This window comes from Camelina sativa, chromosome 6 (genome assembly GCF_000633955.1).
Source record: "Camelina sativa cultivar DH55 chromosome 6, Cs, whole genome shotgun sequence".
Classification (NCBI taxonomy): Eukaryota; Viridiplantae; Streptophyta; class Magnoliopsida; order Brassicales; family Brassicaceae; genus Camelina; species Camelina sativa.
The window spans coordinates 16,383,650-16,400,797 of record NC_025690.1 but is presented as its reverse complement, the minus strand read 5'-3'; the positions used below and the strand labels follow the sequence as shown (position 1 = coordinate 16,400,797).

The window sequence follows — 17,148 nt, the reverse complement described above, 5'->3', positions numbered from 1 at the left end:
GGTTTAAGACATACGTTGCATTCTTTAATGCATATGTCCACAACGAAAGGGGTAAAGAACTATTACTTATCATGCTCCTAACCATTTCCATTAAAGTACGATTTCGCCTCTCAGCTACACCATTCTGCTGAGGAGTACCAGGCATTCTATACTGTGCACAAATGCCTCTACTCTCAAGTAGCTTTGCAAATGGACCAGGACATTGTCCATTTTCTGTGAATTTTCCATAAAACTCACCACCTCTATCAGATCTCACTACTTTTACTTTTCTATCTAATTGCCTTTCCACCTCATTAATGAATATCTCTAGGATATTCACAGACTGAGATTTTTTATGCAGAAGATAAGTATAACCATAACGTGAGTAATCATCAATAAAGGTGATAAAGTATTTTTCACCGCTCCAAAATGGAGCATCAAACGGACCACATATATCAGTGTGAATTAACTCAAGAACTTGAGTACTTCTTGTGGCTGGTTTCTTTGTAATGTGTTTAGTCTGCTTTCCTTTCATGCAGTCTATGCACACATCTAGATCACTAAAATCCAAGTAAGGAAGAATTTCAATCTTTACCAACCTCATAATTATTTCCTTGGAAATGTGACCTAGTCTTTGATGCCACAAGAAAGTTGAACTTTCATTCGATGCACTACGCTTAATGCCTTGACTTTCAACATTAAACAAAGATTCAAAAAACTTTATATCAAGATTGAAACGATAAAGTGAATCAAACAAAGTACCACTTCCATTAAGGTAATCATTTCGGTACAATGAGAAAACACCGTGTCCAATCTTAAAAACAAAAACTAAATTGGCCAACCTACTAACGGAAACAAGATTTCTAGCACACTCAGGTACATAGAGACACCCTTCAAGGTCTATATGACATCCAGTGTCCATGATCAACGTATAAGTCTCAATGCCTTCAATTTGTGCCTTCATTCAGTTTCCCATGAACAAGAATTGTTCAGGTCCTCTTATTGGTTGAATCGAACTGAATCCATGTTTAATATGAGACACATGAGTAGTAGCACCAGTATCTAACCACCAAGTATTTTTAGGCACTTCGACATGATTCAATTTAGAACAAACATAAATATGTTGCGTACCTTTATTTTCGAACCAAGCCTTTCTTTTCGGACAGTCTTTCTTGAAGTGTCCCATTTTCTTGCAAAAGAAACACTTTCTTTCCTTCTGGATTTGACTTTCAGGGCCTTTCATGAAAGCTTTATCCTTCATCTTGTTCTTCCTACTTGGTTTTCCTTTATTATTGCTAGCATTACCATAGCCCACAAGATTGACAACATGATCTTTCATTTTTTTAATTCTCCTTTCCTTTTGAACCAACATAGTCTTTAACTCCTTAAAGTCTCATTTATCTTTAATGGTGTTGTAATTCACCTGAAATTGGCTAAACTCAAAAGGTAGAGAGTTCATAATGAATTGGACCAAGAAATTCCCATGAACTTCCATTCCCAAGGTTGACAACCCTGCTGCCAAGTTAGACATGTGGGTCACATGATCATGAATTGGCTGAGACCAGTCAAACTTTTTCGTAGTAAGCTCATTCATGAGACTTCCTACAATCGACTTGTCAGCCAAATCAGATTGTGAACACTCCTTAATTTTCTCTATGAATTCCCTTGCTTTCTCTGTTTTAGGCATAGATGGCTTAACACTTTCTGCCATCGTCATTCTCATGAGTTCAAACTCAGCCTGTTAGATCACTCCCAAATCTCATAACGAGACTTTTCAGTTTCGGAGCTATCTCCTGTAATGGTTGGAGGTTCCTCATCTGTTAGTATTGCAGAGTCCAAAACCATAATACCCAATGCAAACCAGATCTGGTCTGATTAGTCACCGTAATTCAGCCCATTGAACTTTACGACAGTGTTAGCAGATGCATACATATTTGGAGCTTTTTCAAACTTGTATTTAATGCATGTATTTACGACAAAGTTAGCAGATGCATACAAGTTTGAAGAAGCTCCAAACATGCTTCCCTATTAGTGCTTTGACACTTTTACACAGACTCTTAAGGCCTAACTTAAATTTAATGCATGAATTTAAATAATCTTTAGGCAATATTTAAACATAAACACTTTTAGCGATGCTAAATTTATAATTTTATAATTAATCAAATCACATATTAATCAAATAAATTTGTTACTTTGGGTATACATATTATTGACTATATTGAAATGTTTAATTCTTTTCAGATTATTAACTATATTAAGTGATCCACCTTTGCATATTCTTCAAGAAAATAGATAACAAAATAATTGGTCAATCAAAAACTTTTATGTCATTTTTTTAGCATCTCTTTATTCATGATAAATTAATAATTTTTAAAAAAAAAAAAAGTTTAACAGTCTATATGTAATATAACAAGGCCACTTTAATCACTAACAAGTTATATAAACACTAAAATATTTAGTTATTTAATGGGTATAAATTATTTTATATTGTGTTAACATTACATAACACAATTCCCTGATTATAAACCTAAACTTATAAAGTTTTGCAGCGGAAGTAAATCAAACAATAATTCTAACAGGTAATAATTATTGATCAGAACTTTACGGTAGCGCTAATGGTGGTTTTCTTTCGACATAATGAAAGCCATCATCAGTTACCATTTAACACTACCACAGATCAAAAGATATAATTGATGCAATGACCGTACGCATAATTATCAATTGTGACCCAGATTCTAATCATGCAGAACATCATTCATGCCCAACCGTACGACTAATCAAATTAATCTAACTATGTGTGACATCAACTACGATTCACTATTGGAAGAATCTAACAATTATTTATTAATTCAAACAATCCCAGATGACTCATATTCCAAATTCTAAAAGCCTTGAATTGTATACTGCATATATATTTAATAAACTCTAATCGTGACTTTTCACACATATGCAATAACCGACAGTAAAAAAATCATTTATTCCGTACGTTAAGCACTCGAACCTTTATGAATGCAAAACAGAGAACCAGAACACATGAAAACTTAAACACTCGATCAAACAAATGGTGTACGTTTGACTAACCGTGAATTAAACAAATCTAGTTTGCTCTGATATCAAACTAAAATTTAGATTTCAATATTCATGAAATCTACACATCCCAAAAATCATCTAGATTTGATATAATTTAACCATAAACACTTTCTTAGAGAAGAAGATACACTAACCTTGATCCATTGCTTTTTCTATACTTGATGATGGATCCAAGTCTTCAGTAATTGATTTTCTCTTTCTTTGCTCCTTATTGCCTTCACTTGATCTTTGACGAAGAAGATCAATAATCTCTTTTTTTTGGTGTGTGTTTGGTAGTGTTTCTCACGTTATGAGAATTCAACTGTTGTCGTAATGATTCAAAAGCCACACATATATATATACATGTATATACAGTCACATTTGAAGAGATGTACTGGTTCGTCAAAGCACCCCTTAATTGTACTGGTTCGTAACAGCACCCCTTAATTGTACTGGTTCGTAATAGCACCTCTTAAATGTACTGGTTCGTAATAGCACCCTTTAATAATGCATAGACATAACATATACATGTATATATATTACTTATATAATATAATTAAGAGAAGGGAAGAGGGTTATCAATACACCCAAACTCTAATACATTAATTGAAACCCATTCATCACGGTGTCGTCTTTAATATTAGAATCCACAATGTTAAATATAAAATTGAACTTTATTATTAAACCGTAAGACACATAGTCCACATAGAATATAAAATATTTTTACATCCCTTTGAGGTGAGGCTAGGTGCTACTACCGGACTTGTGATTATTGATACAGTAGCCATCTCATGTTTCAGAGGAGATAGGCTTTCTTTGTTTCGTCAATGCGTTGGAGACGAAACAAGAGAGATGGAGGTGTGGCTCACAAACAAGGTGACTGATGGGGTTGTCTCATGGAGTAAGTATTTTAATGTGGCTCTCCCTGATCTCCCCATCGTAAATCACCATTTCTTCGAATACGTACCCATAAATGTACCCTCATTCTTTATCCACAAGACCGATTCTATCGTGTTATGGTGGGATAAAGTTGTGGGAGAGGATTATGCTTGTACCAGCTTTTACGAAATTGGCCAGGGTGGGATCAAAATACAAGTTGAGACGGGACAACCCTTTAATTTAGAGGTAAAGGTAAAAGGTAAACCGTAAACGTAACCCTTGTTTTTTTAACTTTGTTTACGTTCCAAGTCTGGTTCCCGTTCTAAGATGGAGAGAATACACATATTAAGAGAGAAAGAGAGATCTCATGCATGTTGTAAGCTTTATCCAATAATCGTTATAAAATAAAATCTCTAACTAAGATGAAAACACTTGGGTGACTTCACTTGATTTTGTACGGGGTTTTTAAAAACACTTGGTATTAATCTCGATGGCTATGTAAATTATCTTTCAAGATAGTCAAACTCTTAAAAATCTAAGTCATCCATTCAAGGCAAGTCACATCTTTTATAACGCTCATAAACAGTTGACTGAAATATCTTCGAATCAAATTCGACAATTCTGATAATAGATTTATGATGAATTTGAAAAAAAATAACTAGATTATGTTATGTAAATCGATTTGATTTATGTTAAGATTTCAGATTTAGAGGTCGGATAAAGAAAAACTGAAATCAGTTTACTCTAATTATAAACATAAATGTAAACTGAAATCGGTTTATTTTTGGTGACTTTGGGGTTCAATTATAAACATAAATGTAAAACAATAACAAAAGTTACATTTTGGGAAGCCAATCAAGCTGATCTTATCATTGCACCACAACATATTTTGTAAAAAAAAAACAATGAAGTGTATATACTTTTAATAGATTTTGCCGTCCAAAGCACCGGTTTAACATGGCTAGGACTAGTTTAATCAACAACATTGCTGAAACGTATGCATGGTCCATCCGGCCGTGGCAGTGTTATTATGAGTTTTTCGTTTGCGGGGGGATTTGTATTCCCTATCGTATCAAGAGATATAGAAGTGAATAGAGACATATTGAACGGTGTAGTGATCACGTTAAGACTTACCTGTCCACCAATCTGCCACTCTTTATTTTAAACAAATTCTTTATTTATTACTGTATTTTATTCCCTGATTTTTTATATAATTGAATTCACTCTCCTTCTCTCTCTATCTTTCTTGTCTCTCTCTTTCTCACACACACAACACAACACACGATCCAATGACGACGAGTAACAACGTGAACGGATGTTCCGGAGACACGAAGCTGACCAAAGTGTTCGTAGGAGGATTGGCTTGGGATACTCACAAAGAAGCAATGTATGATCATTTCATCAAGTATGGTGACATCTTGGAGGCAGTTATCATCTCCGACAAACTCACTCGCCGTTCCAAGGGCTATGGCTTTGTCAGTTCTTTTCTCTCTTTTATTTTCCTTCTTTCTTTTTTTTTTTTCTTTGTTCCTTTCTCATTTTGTCTTTAATTACTTTTTCGTTATATAGGTGACTTTCAAAGATGCGGAAGCTGCAAAGAGAGCTTGCGAAGACTCGACTCCGGTCATCAATGGCCGCCGTGCCAACTGCAATCTCGCCTCCCTCGGTGGTGGTCGCCTTCGTAAATCCCCTACCATGGCTTCTCCTCAACAACAAGGTCCATCTAAAGTTTTTAAAATACAAAAAAAAGTTATTTACACATAAATATTGGCCACATAATGTCTCATCTAGGAAATTTACTAAGCAAAAATTGTGAAGTGAACCGTTAATTATTGCATACATATGGGTGTGAATCGTGTGCTTTAATCATGTATATGATCTAATGCTAAGAGCTCTATCTAGGCAGGTCTATTCATTGACACTCCCATAGATAGGAGACATTTCCAAGGATTAAATCTTGATGTGAATCGAACCGAAAGTCTACTTTGCCATAAATATTCAAACTTTTTAGAACCATCAAAATTTTGAAAATAACTTTATCATCAATGATGTTTTTGACATATGAAGGACAAAAAAATGGGAACAGGGCCACGCCACCACATGTAGGGAATCAAGCTCAATGGTACTACCCGGCCGGATTCACACACCACCAACATCAACTTCAACAACAACAACATCATCAAGCCGTTCCTTACTATGGGTAAATTATTTTCTAAGGTTTAATCTTCTTCAAGATGTACGTCATGAGTTAATAAGGTGTTTGATATGTCTGGTGTTGATATTAAATAAAGGTACCCTTCCACCTACGTCGCCCCGAACATGACGACCTTCAACCAAGTAAGTCTTCTGATTTCTTAATTAAAAAGTAAAAATAAAAATAAAGATATGGTTGAAACTATGAGTTTTCACTTACGAAACTTTTTTTTGTTTTTTGTGTGGAATTAATGAACAGAAAGTTGGATACGTTGGAGGAACCTATATGAACGGACACTATGCACAAATGCAACCACAACCGCAACCGCAATATTACCAACATCATATGTATGGTGGAGGGAGAGTTATGGTTGGGGCAAGTCCAATGGTGCCTCTCTACACTGTCTATCCTTATCATCAATCTCAAGCTATCGGATTTCCACCACCTTCCTTCTCAAAACCCCTTTCTTATTCTACTCCTCCCATATCAGGTCATTGTCATTCTATTTCTAAACCTTATAATTAATGACATGTTTTAGTTCAGTATTGCTTATCATCAGTCGTCTCTAACATCATTCCCTAAGAAGATATTGCAAGTGACGACATAGTTTGCTATGTAATTAAGTACTATTGCAATTTGCAACCATCATTTGGAAAAACCACACACGTATCCAGTTAACATCATTAGATTGATTCTAATAATTACATTAATACAATTGGGAGAAACGATTCTTAATTTAGCATAATCTAACATGTGCCTTTTCCACATATAGTGGTCTAATTCTTGATTATCTTAACTTCTGTCTATCAGTCAATATTATTACACTGTATATATGCACAAAGTAAAATCTGATGAGACATACGCACACATGCATATACAAGTTGGTCACGTTATGAGGTCGATGTCAGTCATGGCCTCATGTGCCCATGATGTGGTATCACATGGATCCACCCTCAGCTAGCTAGGCCCAGCTTTGGCACGTGATCACTCGTTGTAGCACGTGTCTCTGTAATAATGTAGTTGGATCTTGGTGCTTATATGTTAATTAATATTTTTTTTACATGCAAGATGTTGCAATCTTGGTGTGTCGGAAAATCTATTAAACTGATATTATAAAGATTTGCTTTTTTGACTGTTATATAGGAACTGTTGGAGGAGATAGCATACAGAAGAAGGCCATACATTGACAGGCTACAAGCTCTTGTTGATCAATTGACTCGGCCCAAAAAAGTTATTCATTCTCTCCATCTCACCAACCTCTATTTTTCACTAGAGACATGTATTTTATTTTATTTTTAATTCGCCACATTTAATAATTTATTCATTGAAGCTAAGCTGATAGAGTTTTTTACTTATTTATTTTATCTCATATCAAAATCACTTAATTTCTTCTTAAATATGAACAAAAGGAGTAACGGACATGATGAGATGACATTAATCTACCAACGATGTTTCTTTTCTTTTATTTGGGTACTAACTCAAATTTATAAGAGAGACTTGTATGTAGGTATGACTAGACAGTTTATTTCCTTAATCAAGAGACTAATAAAACACATAATAAACAAAATGAAAAAAGATGGCTAGCTACATGAAATACGCGAGAAAACATGGTCACATATACTAAGTATATTATTGCATCCTCAACTACACGAATTATATGTATTACATGATCATATGTATGAACTATATGACGTTATGAAGTCAACACCATAGACATAGAATCCGGTACACCGGTCAACTGACTCCGGCAAAGTCCGATGTTGACTCCGGCGTTGACCAAAAAAATGCATTAAAATTTTTTTTCTAATTAAAATCAAAAATAAGAAATATTATATATAAACATTTTTGGTTTTTCATGATTAAGAACATATTCAATTTAATATCTAAATATTTTGATATATCTCTAATGTATTCATTCTTATAATTAGTTAGTTTTTATTTTTAAAGCTAAATTAATGATTAAATAAAAATCATTAATAATTATTTTCAAGATATATATATATATTTGATAATTAGATTATTTAAATACTACAAAATCAGTAAATCAAATTCAACTACTTTCATTAGAAAAATAATATGCAAAAGATTGAGTATATATATGACTCTTTACTCTAAAGTTTGTATGGTAAATGTTGTCTAAAATTTTAGATACTTTTACTATAAAATTTACATACTCTTAATAACATGTAAACAACAACAAAATATATTCACAATATTTACTTCAAATATATAAAAGATAAACATACAAAAAAAATTTGATTTTAGCAAAACACTATATTTGATTTGAGGGTATGTTTACAAAAATGTATAGAATAAGAGTATTTTTGCAAATACCTTTATATTACATCTTGAAATTAATTATCATTAATTTTTATTTAACTATTAGTTTAGCTTTAAAAATAAAAATTAACTAATTATAAGAATGAATAAATTAGAGATATATAAAAATATTAAGATATTGAATTGAATATGTTTTTAATCATGAAAAATCATTAATGATTTAATATAATTTTTTTAAAAGAAAAAAATAATTTAGAATATATTTTTTTAGTCAACGCTGGTCTTCGCTGGAGTCAGTCGACCGGTGTATCGGATTGTATGTTTGTGGTGTTGACCACATAACGTCATATAGTTCATGCATGTGGTCATGTGATACATATACTTTGTGTAGTTGAAGATATAATAGTATACTTGGTATGTGTAACCATGTTTTCTCTTATACTTCGTGTAGCTAGCCATCTTTTTTCCTAAAGAAAACATCAGATCAAGAACATACAATGACAGAGAAATAAAAATATAAATAAGTAAGAGAGACTTGTATATATATGTAGATACTATATTTTAACCCGCGGTATACTGCGGGTATATAATTTTTATTATAATTTATATTTATATTGTATCTATTTGTTAAATATTTGATGTTTTGTAAATAGAGAAATAACTATATTTTCCAGTTGTTGTGCGGATAAATATTTATATTATTTTTTAACCCGCAATACACTTCATGACCATTTGTTTGTTATATTTAGTTTTTTTTTGTTTAGTGTTTGAGATTCTATTTTGATTTTTAGTTATTATAACAAAAAATAAGGGATCTAAATACATAATAAGTCATTTATATGTTGTGATTAAGTCACATTTTCCTAATGATTTAATTATTTTACACAATATTTGTTAAATTAACTTGATTTTATGTCAAATATTCTAATATTAGTAGTGTTGATAAATAATTAAATGAGGATTTAACCCGTGTTAACACAAATTTAATAATATTTTATTAATTCAAACATGTCATATTCATAACTCATCTACTATATAATCACATGATATAGTATTTTAAACTTTTTAATTTTATATATTCGTAATAATTAAATTTTTTATTAAGTTTGTATATGTTAATTATAATATTTAAATAAATGTCAATCGTAGTTTTTCTTACGTTAATAATCAAATCTCATAGATTTTGGAAAACAAAATGGGAATCAAATTGTTGTTTTCTTTGTTTGCAAATGATTCAGATATAGAAAATCTTCAAAACACAACAGAATGCGTGGTTAAATATATGATAGTTTCTATTTCCATATTGATTACTGTTATTTATTTAGTTGGAATGAAATATAAAATATTTAGGAAACAAAATCTGTAGTAATGTTAGTTTTGGAAAAATTTTATGGGTTAATGTTGTAAATAATTTTTTAAACAAACAAAAGTAAAATGACATAACACAAAATGTACTTCAAAAATGTTAATATAGATGACTAGAGAGTTGATTTCCTTAATGAGGAGACTAATAAAACACATAATAAAGAAAACATCAGATCAAAAACATACAATGAGAGAGGAATACGCCATTACTCATGAAGCCCCAAGTGAAAGAAAATCCCAATAATTCTGATTATATATGCTAATGATGAAGCTGATTCTGATATTAAAACCAATGGTGTGAAACGAAAGGCTTATGTCCGGGGTGAGGATTCACCAGGAGAAGGTAGCTAGGAAGACTGTTTCATTGGCAAAGGTGTCTTTTGCACAAAGGCCCTCTTTTAAGATTGGTGCTTGTATAGGCATAGCCAGATGGCTATGTATGTTAAGGTATCTGTATTGGGGAATATTTTTGGGTGTTCTTAAAGTAAAAATATTATAAAAATAATGTAAGATCATTAGTTTAGATCTTTTGTTAAGAAGTTGGTTATTGGGAGAACATGTTTAAGATCATAAGATTTAATAATATAATAATCTTAAACATATTACAATTTTAAAAACTTTAAAAATTAACACTTAAATTGCAAACTAAAAAAAAATTATACTAAAATTCAAAATACAATACCAAATTTTTATGAAACAAAAAAACATTAAAGATAAAAAAAAAACGAAACAAACATATTACTTAATTAAAGCATACAAACATTTTATTTAATTAATACATAGTTTAATGTCCAAATTTATTCCATATATTCTCAATCAAATCAGCCTTTAATTTGTGATGTGCTTGTCTATCATGAATTCTTGTATGACCATCACCTAAACCCTCTAGATTTGAAGCCATATTTACTGAAAACGTAAAATCCACAGAGGATCCGGTTCCATCTTCTTGTTGGAATTCTTGTTCGTCATAGAGTGTGTATGAATTTCGTTCATCTTCGACAATCATATTATGGAGTATGAGACATGCTCTCATAATATATGCAATTTTACCCTTCGCCCATAAAAGAGATGAATTTTTAATCATGGTGAATCTAGATTGCAGGACTCTAAATGCACGTTCAACATCTTTTCGTGCACCTTCTTGACGTTCTGCAAACAAACGATATTTCGGGTGTTGTGGTTGTGGGATGGATTTAACAAATGTCACCCATTCGGGGTAAATACCATCCGTCAGATAGTATGCCAAATTATACTCACTTTCGTTGACATAGTACGTAACTTCGGGAGCTCGACCATAAATAATGTCATTAAATACTGGTAACTGATCAAGAACATTTAAATCGTTACAAGTACCTAGAGCTCCAAAAAATGCGTGCCATATCCAGAGATCTTGTGAAGCTACCACCTCCAAAACAATTGTCGGTTTACTGGTGCCTCGTGAATACATTCCTTTCCAAGCGGTTGGGCAATTTTTCCAATTCCAATGCATACAGTCGATGCTTCCAACCATCTCGGGAAAACCCTGTTGTTCTCCATAAAAGAGTAGTCGTTGAAGATCCTCTGGTGTGGGTCGGCGTAGGTATTCAGTGCCAAACAAGTCAACTATGCCGACGACAAAATGTTCCAAACATTTACGAGCAGTCGATTCAGCAAGACGTATATATTCGTCAACCGAGTCCGACCCAGTCCCATACGCTAATAGTCTAATTGTTGCAGTACATTGTTGTAGCGGTGTTAAACCATTCCGGAAGGTTGCATCATTTTTTGGTTTAAAATATGGAACTTCTTCACTGAGACGATTCACAATACGCAAGAACAATGACTTGTTCATTCGAAACCGTCTGCGAAATTGCCTCTCCGTGTAAGTCAGATTATCAGTAAAATAATCGTTCCACAAACGTTCGTACCCTTCTTCCCGTTTTCTATCGATATATGTACGTTTATTCCTTTCGGCCGGAATTTCCTCTTCAGCAGCTTCAAATTGATTATTAAATTGCTCTTGAAAAAATTGGTTAAAACTATCATTATTCGGATCACAATGGTAGTGAAAATTGTTGGAAGAAGATGCCATAAGATGAACAAGAGAAAATAAAACAAGAAAATAAACTTGCAATGAGAACTTTGATTGTATGTTTTTGGTGAGAGAAGGAAATGTTTGATTTTGATGAAATAAAATCTTGTGCTCTTCTCATATATATAGAGGGTACATAACTCTTGTGATACATCAAGTTCATTTTCGGACAAACACATGTGAACTTTGGTCTTCCTTACAAACAAAGACCTGTGACTCTGTCAATTTTTGACACCCAAACTAAAATCCTAACAAACAAAACAAATTCATGTGACTCTCTTTAAAACTACAATCCAAATACCAAAAAGCCTACAATCATACATTAGCCGATCACGAGTTCACTACAATCATACATTAGCCAATCCAAAAGGTTCACTACTAGTGTACTTAGTAATCATGATAAGTACCACTACCATAACCATCATACCGAAGCAAACAACAACTACCAATTAAGGGGCCATTTGAAACAATGGTTTCTTCTCTCGTGCCTCAGTAACAAGCCTCTCCAGGTTCACCAACCTCTGATCTGAATGGTTTTGATGGTCCTTGAGCTGGATCAGTTGTGTCTCATTATCAGGAAGTGGTTCAGCTTCACGGCTCCACAGACTTGTGAATCTAATCTCAGTTGATGGTTGCGGAGGATAGTAACAGGTCTAAGCCTCCTCTTCGGAACTATAGTCTAATGGGCTGTTTATTCCATAGTCGTATATAGAGTCAAGTCCCATGTCTTCTTCAACCTGAAACCGAAAACACATACATAAGTTTCCAACTAATATATAACAATGAAAACAAAAACAAGTTTATTCAACCTGAAACTAACGCTTATGAAACAGGTGATAAATCAGAATGCAAAGTCTAATGCAAAAACAAAAGAAAGATTTCGTAACCAAACATCTGAGATTCATTAAAAACATAAGAGAACAAGTTGAACAATGCCACATATCTGATTCATAAACACATTAAAAACATAAGACAAACATAGTTAAAACAAACATAAACTACAACGGACATATCTTCTACTATTTCTTCTAAGTTAAAATAGTTTAGCCATTAGCTTCTTCTTTAGAGCTTTTTCATCTTCGTCTAGAGTTTCTTTCTTGGCAATGAGAGTGTCAAGAATGGACATCTTTTGGAGTTCTTTCATGCGCTCCAAATCCTTCTGTTTTATCTCCCACATGTGACTAAACTCTGCAGATGGTGCAACCTTCTCTTTACCTTTGTTCCTTAATTTTTTCATTGCCTTTATGCCAGGAGGCCTGCTCTCGTGCTCACCAACGATAGAACCTGTAGATGGTGCAACATCATCAGCTTTTCTTTTGTTAGAGTTGGTTGTCTTTGGAGTGGGGTTCATAGCCTCCAGATTTACCCATTTTTGTTCATAGCATAGCACATTCCAAGCATACTCCAAACAAAACTTCTTCTTGTACAGCTTAGTGTAGATTTGGTGAGCATTCTGCAGAATATCTAAATCATTCATGCCACTAGCTTTCTCACCCTCTGCCTCTGCAAAAGCTCCACAGAACCTGCTCACTTCCTTACTGATTTTTTGCCATCTTTGTCTACAATGGTCAATCCGCCTAGGCTCAGCACCACCAAGTACATGGCTACTTGATGCATAATAGTCTCCTATACGGATCCAAAAAGACCCTGTCCTTTGGCCATTCCCAACAATTGCATCCTTCAATGTGTTTAACCAGCCGCTTATTAGGACTAAGTCATCTTGTGTGGACCATATCCTTCTCTCCCTACGCTGTTCTGTTGTCTCTTCTGATTGACTAGGAGGTTGACTCGGTTGTGAACTAGTTTGTGAACTAAAAGCCGGGATTTGAGAGGAACCAATGTTTACATTGGGAGCAAAGCTGTCATATGAGAAGTTAAGAAGGCTAAAGTAGGATTGAGACTGACTGTTAGGAGTATTGTTTGATTCCATAGCAATCAGATTTAAACAAGGAAGAAGCTTCGACAGAGATATTATTGGAAAGTTCTTAGAGATTGGTTAAGAAAGAAGCAAATAAGATAAATGATAGAAGAGAAGTAAAAGATATGAGAGATTGAGTATTTGGCTCGGATGTAATATAGAGAAGTTAAGAAGATCATTAAATCCAAAGTTTGGTGTTGTTAGAGACTTTTAATTCTAAATAACCATTACATACTTCAGTCAAATCAGAAGTAAATAAAGGTCACTGAGTGTTTTTTATATGTAAACCAAAAAGTTTGGTTTTGTTAATGCATTGAACTCAACTAGTTTTGTTAAAGCATTCATATTATTCAGTTTTAAAAGTTTTAAAAGTTTCAAAGCTTTCATAGATATCAGTTTTTAAAGTTTTAAGACAACTCAAACATAAAAAGCAAAACTACAATCAAAACTTATCCGTGAATAACCACTTATACGAGAACATGATCAGATGATAACATGTTAGATACTGAGACATAAAAAGCAAAACTAAGTGACACTAAAATCACAACAACTCAAACATATTATACAAGACATAAACCAATCAAACATCCGAGACCATCACAAAACAATTCTGAGAAACTCATTACACAATCAAACAACACTTAACAAGCCACTACAATCACATAAAATCTGTGAATAACCACTTATACACTACTACACAAACCACAACACCACTCAAATCAGGAAACCAACCTTGCATTACATATAGTGAGTGTGAATTACCTTTTAGTTTCGAGTAAATGCAGGTTTGTTGATGGTTATCCGATTTAATTTGCTCTGGTTAACCTCACCTACAAGCCTCAGAAACAAAGCAAAATCGATTAATGTTCATTAGTGTTAAGGTTGATTTCAAATACAACATATGACACTCAGAATTCAGTCATACATCCTGGAAGCTCACTAAAATCCTATATTGATTAATCAAAACCTTTAATTGACAGATGAGACGAAACCCTATACCATGTTACTAAACCCAAACCTAATTCACAAATATCAATACCCTAAATCGATGAAACAATAACTGACAGAGGAAACGACAGGACTACCTTGTCTATATCGTCGGAGATGAGATTTGCGAGACAAAGGAGACGAGGAGACTAAGGCTCAAGTAGTGGATTTCGACTTCGCCTTCAAATCGCCGAACATATGAATTGACAAAAGAAGAGAATTTTAACGGATTGGTCGAAAAAGCAATGTACAGATCGATTTCTACATGGATGAGCTCTCGATTTTGGTGTTTTAATGGCCAGAATACAAACCTTAGTCGGAGAAGATGGTGACCACGAAGCTTTCGTCGTTTTGGAGAGAAAGAAGAAAACCTAGATGCGATCTCGAACAGAAGGAGAAATGAAAAAAAATTCTCCTTTGCAAAAAATCTCAACCATTCACGGACTGCCACGGCGTAATAGAACTGGGCTAAAATCTGTTCTAATTAAAGACCCAAAAACATGTTCTATGGCCATTGTTCCATATATTTTTGATTTTAATGGGCTAAGAACACCCAAACTGTTCTGTGGATGTCGATGCAGATGGCCTTACACATAACCCCAAGTGTTGTTGAAGCGTAAAAATTGGAGGCCTTCTCTGTGTGAGAAATAAACCGATCCCATTTTCACGATTCCGGTATAATGTCTATAATCTGGATTCTAGACCAAAACCAAACCGAATGTTTTATAAACCGGAAAATCCAAAACTAATCCATGGTTTGAGAGGGAGAGGGAACCCCAAAATGTTTTGGACCAAATGTTTTTGAAACGCTCTTTCATCTTCCCTCCAATCTCACTTTCACCATTTTTTGTTTTGTTTTATTTCCCCTTAAAAATTAATCACGGCAGACAACTAAAAAAAAAAACCCTAGCTCTGCTTCGCCGTGGAGATTCACACCACGACGACCTCGTTAATCGGCGACATCGATTTCGCTATCGCTTTACGCCGCTGGGTTTCTATGTCTGCATCGCTAAGAGATTAACCATCGGAGCGTGGTGAGTATGCTCTTATCTTCGATTTGATTTATGTTTGTAATTTTTCGATTTTTCGCCTTTTTAAGTTCTTCACCGGTACTTATTGACCAGTTTCTAGGGTTCAATGGTGTTTGAGAATTAGGGTTCCTATGGATAACTCCATGATTTTGAACCGGATTTGATTTTGTAATTTTGAAATAGATTTTGCTGGTTAAGGAAATTAGAGTGGGATAATGAGATTCCGGATTGTGCCTCAGATTTGGTATTTTGAGTAGGGTTAAATTTGGGGATCAAGCGAACAGTAGTATCCATTTGGAAATGGCGAAAGTGGTTGCTCCTGGTGCTTTTGGTACTTCTCTTCAGATGAGTGGAGGGTCCAAAGCTGCGCCGAAGCCTAAGAGGAAGACACCCTCTGAACTGAGAGTAAGTTTGTTTCTTTCTCTTCATTGTGCAACGTTTTCCTCCTCGAGTTTTTGGAAGTTATCTTTGAATGATTTCCTTACTCAAATGAACAGGGAGAACAATTGAAGCGGACTGCGTTTGTGGACCAAGCTAAAGAAGCCTTTGATGCATTGCGCCCTTGCAAAAGGTACATATCATCATGTCTTCAAGTTTTTGCACTTTTATTTCTTCTTACTTGATTATCTTGGCTGTAGTACTGAGAGAGAAAATGGGCTCAAGAAACAAGAGCTTTCGAAGAATCCAAAATACATAGAGATGCGTATGGATGAACTATATCCTGTCAAAAAGGCTAGGCCGTGGATGCTCTCTGGCAAAGAAAACTCTAAGGTTCACAACTTCTCTGATTCTAATTCTTGATTCCTTTGATTTTCTAAAACAAAATTGTAGTTTAGTTGTCATCTTTTTTTAATAGTTTATTTGTATTTACCGCAGGAAAATGGTGTGAAGCAATCCAGCAGCCTAATCAATGTTTCTTTACTCTCTAATGTTGCTGCCAACAAAAGACAACTTATTCGGTAAAACCCCTCGACAATTTCTATCTGGAGTTAGCTGACTTTTTTCTCTGCTTTAAGTTATGTTAATGTTTTGATGTCTTGGCAGTGAGGAGAATACTGCTTCTACTGAATTTTCTGATGATAGTAAGGCTGACGCTCGTCAGACAACTGAGAGATGTAGCCAAAGCATATTTCGCAGTGTCACGGAACTTTCAACCAGGGGTGACGAAGTATCCTGCTTCCCAGATATTGATATGGTATGTTTCACTCGGTAGTCTTTGATTTTGTCAGTTGGTTATGTATCGTGGTCCTGTTGGAACTGATATCATCTTTCATCAGAATAAAGCATTGAAAGGACTTGCAACTTGTGAACCATTGCCGGTTCATCCTGCCGACATAACTGGGGAATCTGATACTGCTTCATTAAGCGAAAAATT

The 17,148-nt window shown here is 34.1% G+C and overlaps 3 protein-coding genes across 5 annotated transcripts in view; 2 read left to right on the top strand and 1 right to left on the bottom strand.

Moving 5' to 3' along the window:
• On the top strand, positions 5,188 to 7,450 carry LOC104791748 (probable RNA-binding protein ARP1). Its single transcript, XM_010517714.1, has 6 exons — positions 5,188 to 5,402; positions 5,497 to 5,644; positions 5,995 to 6,127; positions 6,219 to 6,264; positions 6,380 to 6,611; positions 7,265 to 7,450. Exons 1-6 carry the CDS (start codon positions 5,217 to 5,219, stop codon positions 7,306 to 7,308), a joined length of 789 nt encoding a protein of 262 aa, XP_010516016.1. The 5' UTR covers positions 5,188 to 5,216; the 3' UTR covers positions 7,309 to 7,450.
• LOC104699128 (glutathione S-transferase T3-like) lies at positions 12,871 to 13,767 on the bottom strand. Its single transcript, XM_010414471.1, has one exon. It carries the CDS (start codon positions 13,765 to 13,767, stop codon positions 12,871 to 12,873), a length of 897 nt encoding a protein of 298 aa, XP_010412773.1.
• The window catches only part of LOC104791747 (protein downstream neighbor of Son-like), an 11,144-nt gene continuing 9,614 nt past the window's right edge, over positions 15,619 to 17,148 (top strand). The window contains exons 1-7 of one of the 3 annotated variants that reach the window (XM_019246811.1): positions 15,619 to 15,776; positions 16,013 to 16,178; positions 16,271 to 16,344; positions 16,412 to 16,544; positions 16,650 to 16,732; positions 16,818 to 16,968; positions 17,051 to 17,145. In XM_019246811.1, the coding sequence (XP_019102356.1) occupies positions 16,074 to 16,178; positions 16,271 to 16,344; positions 16,412 to 16,544; positions 16,650 to 16,732; positions 16,818 to 16,968; positions 17,051 to 17,145 (641 nt within the window). In that variant the 5' untranslated portion in view covers positions 15,619 to 15,776; positions 16,013 to 16,073. Of the gene's footprint in view, positions 15,778 to 16,012; positions 16,179 to 16,270; positions 16,345 to 16,411; positions 16,545 to 16,649; positions 16,733 to 16,817; positions 16,969 to 17,050; positions 17,146 to 17,148 lie in introns of all 3 variants that reach the window. The other 2 variants (XM_019246812.1, XM_019246810.1) reach the window with 2 other exon arrangements.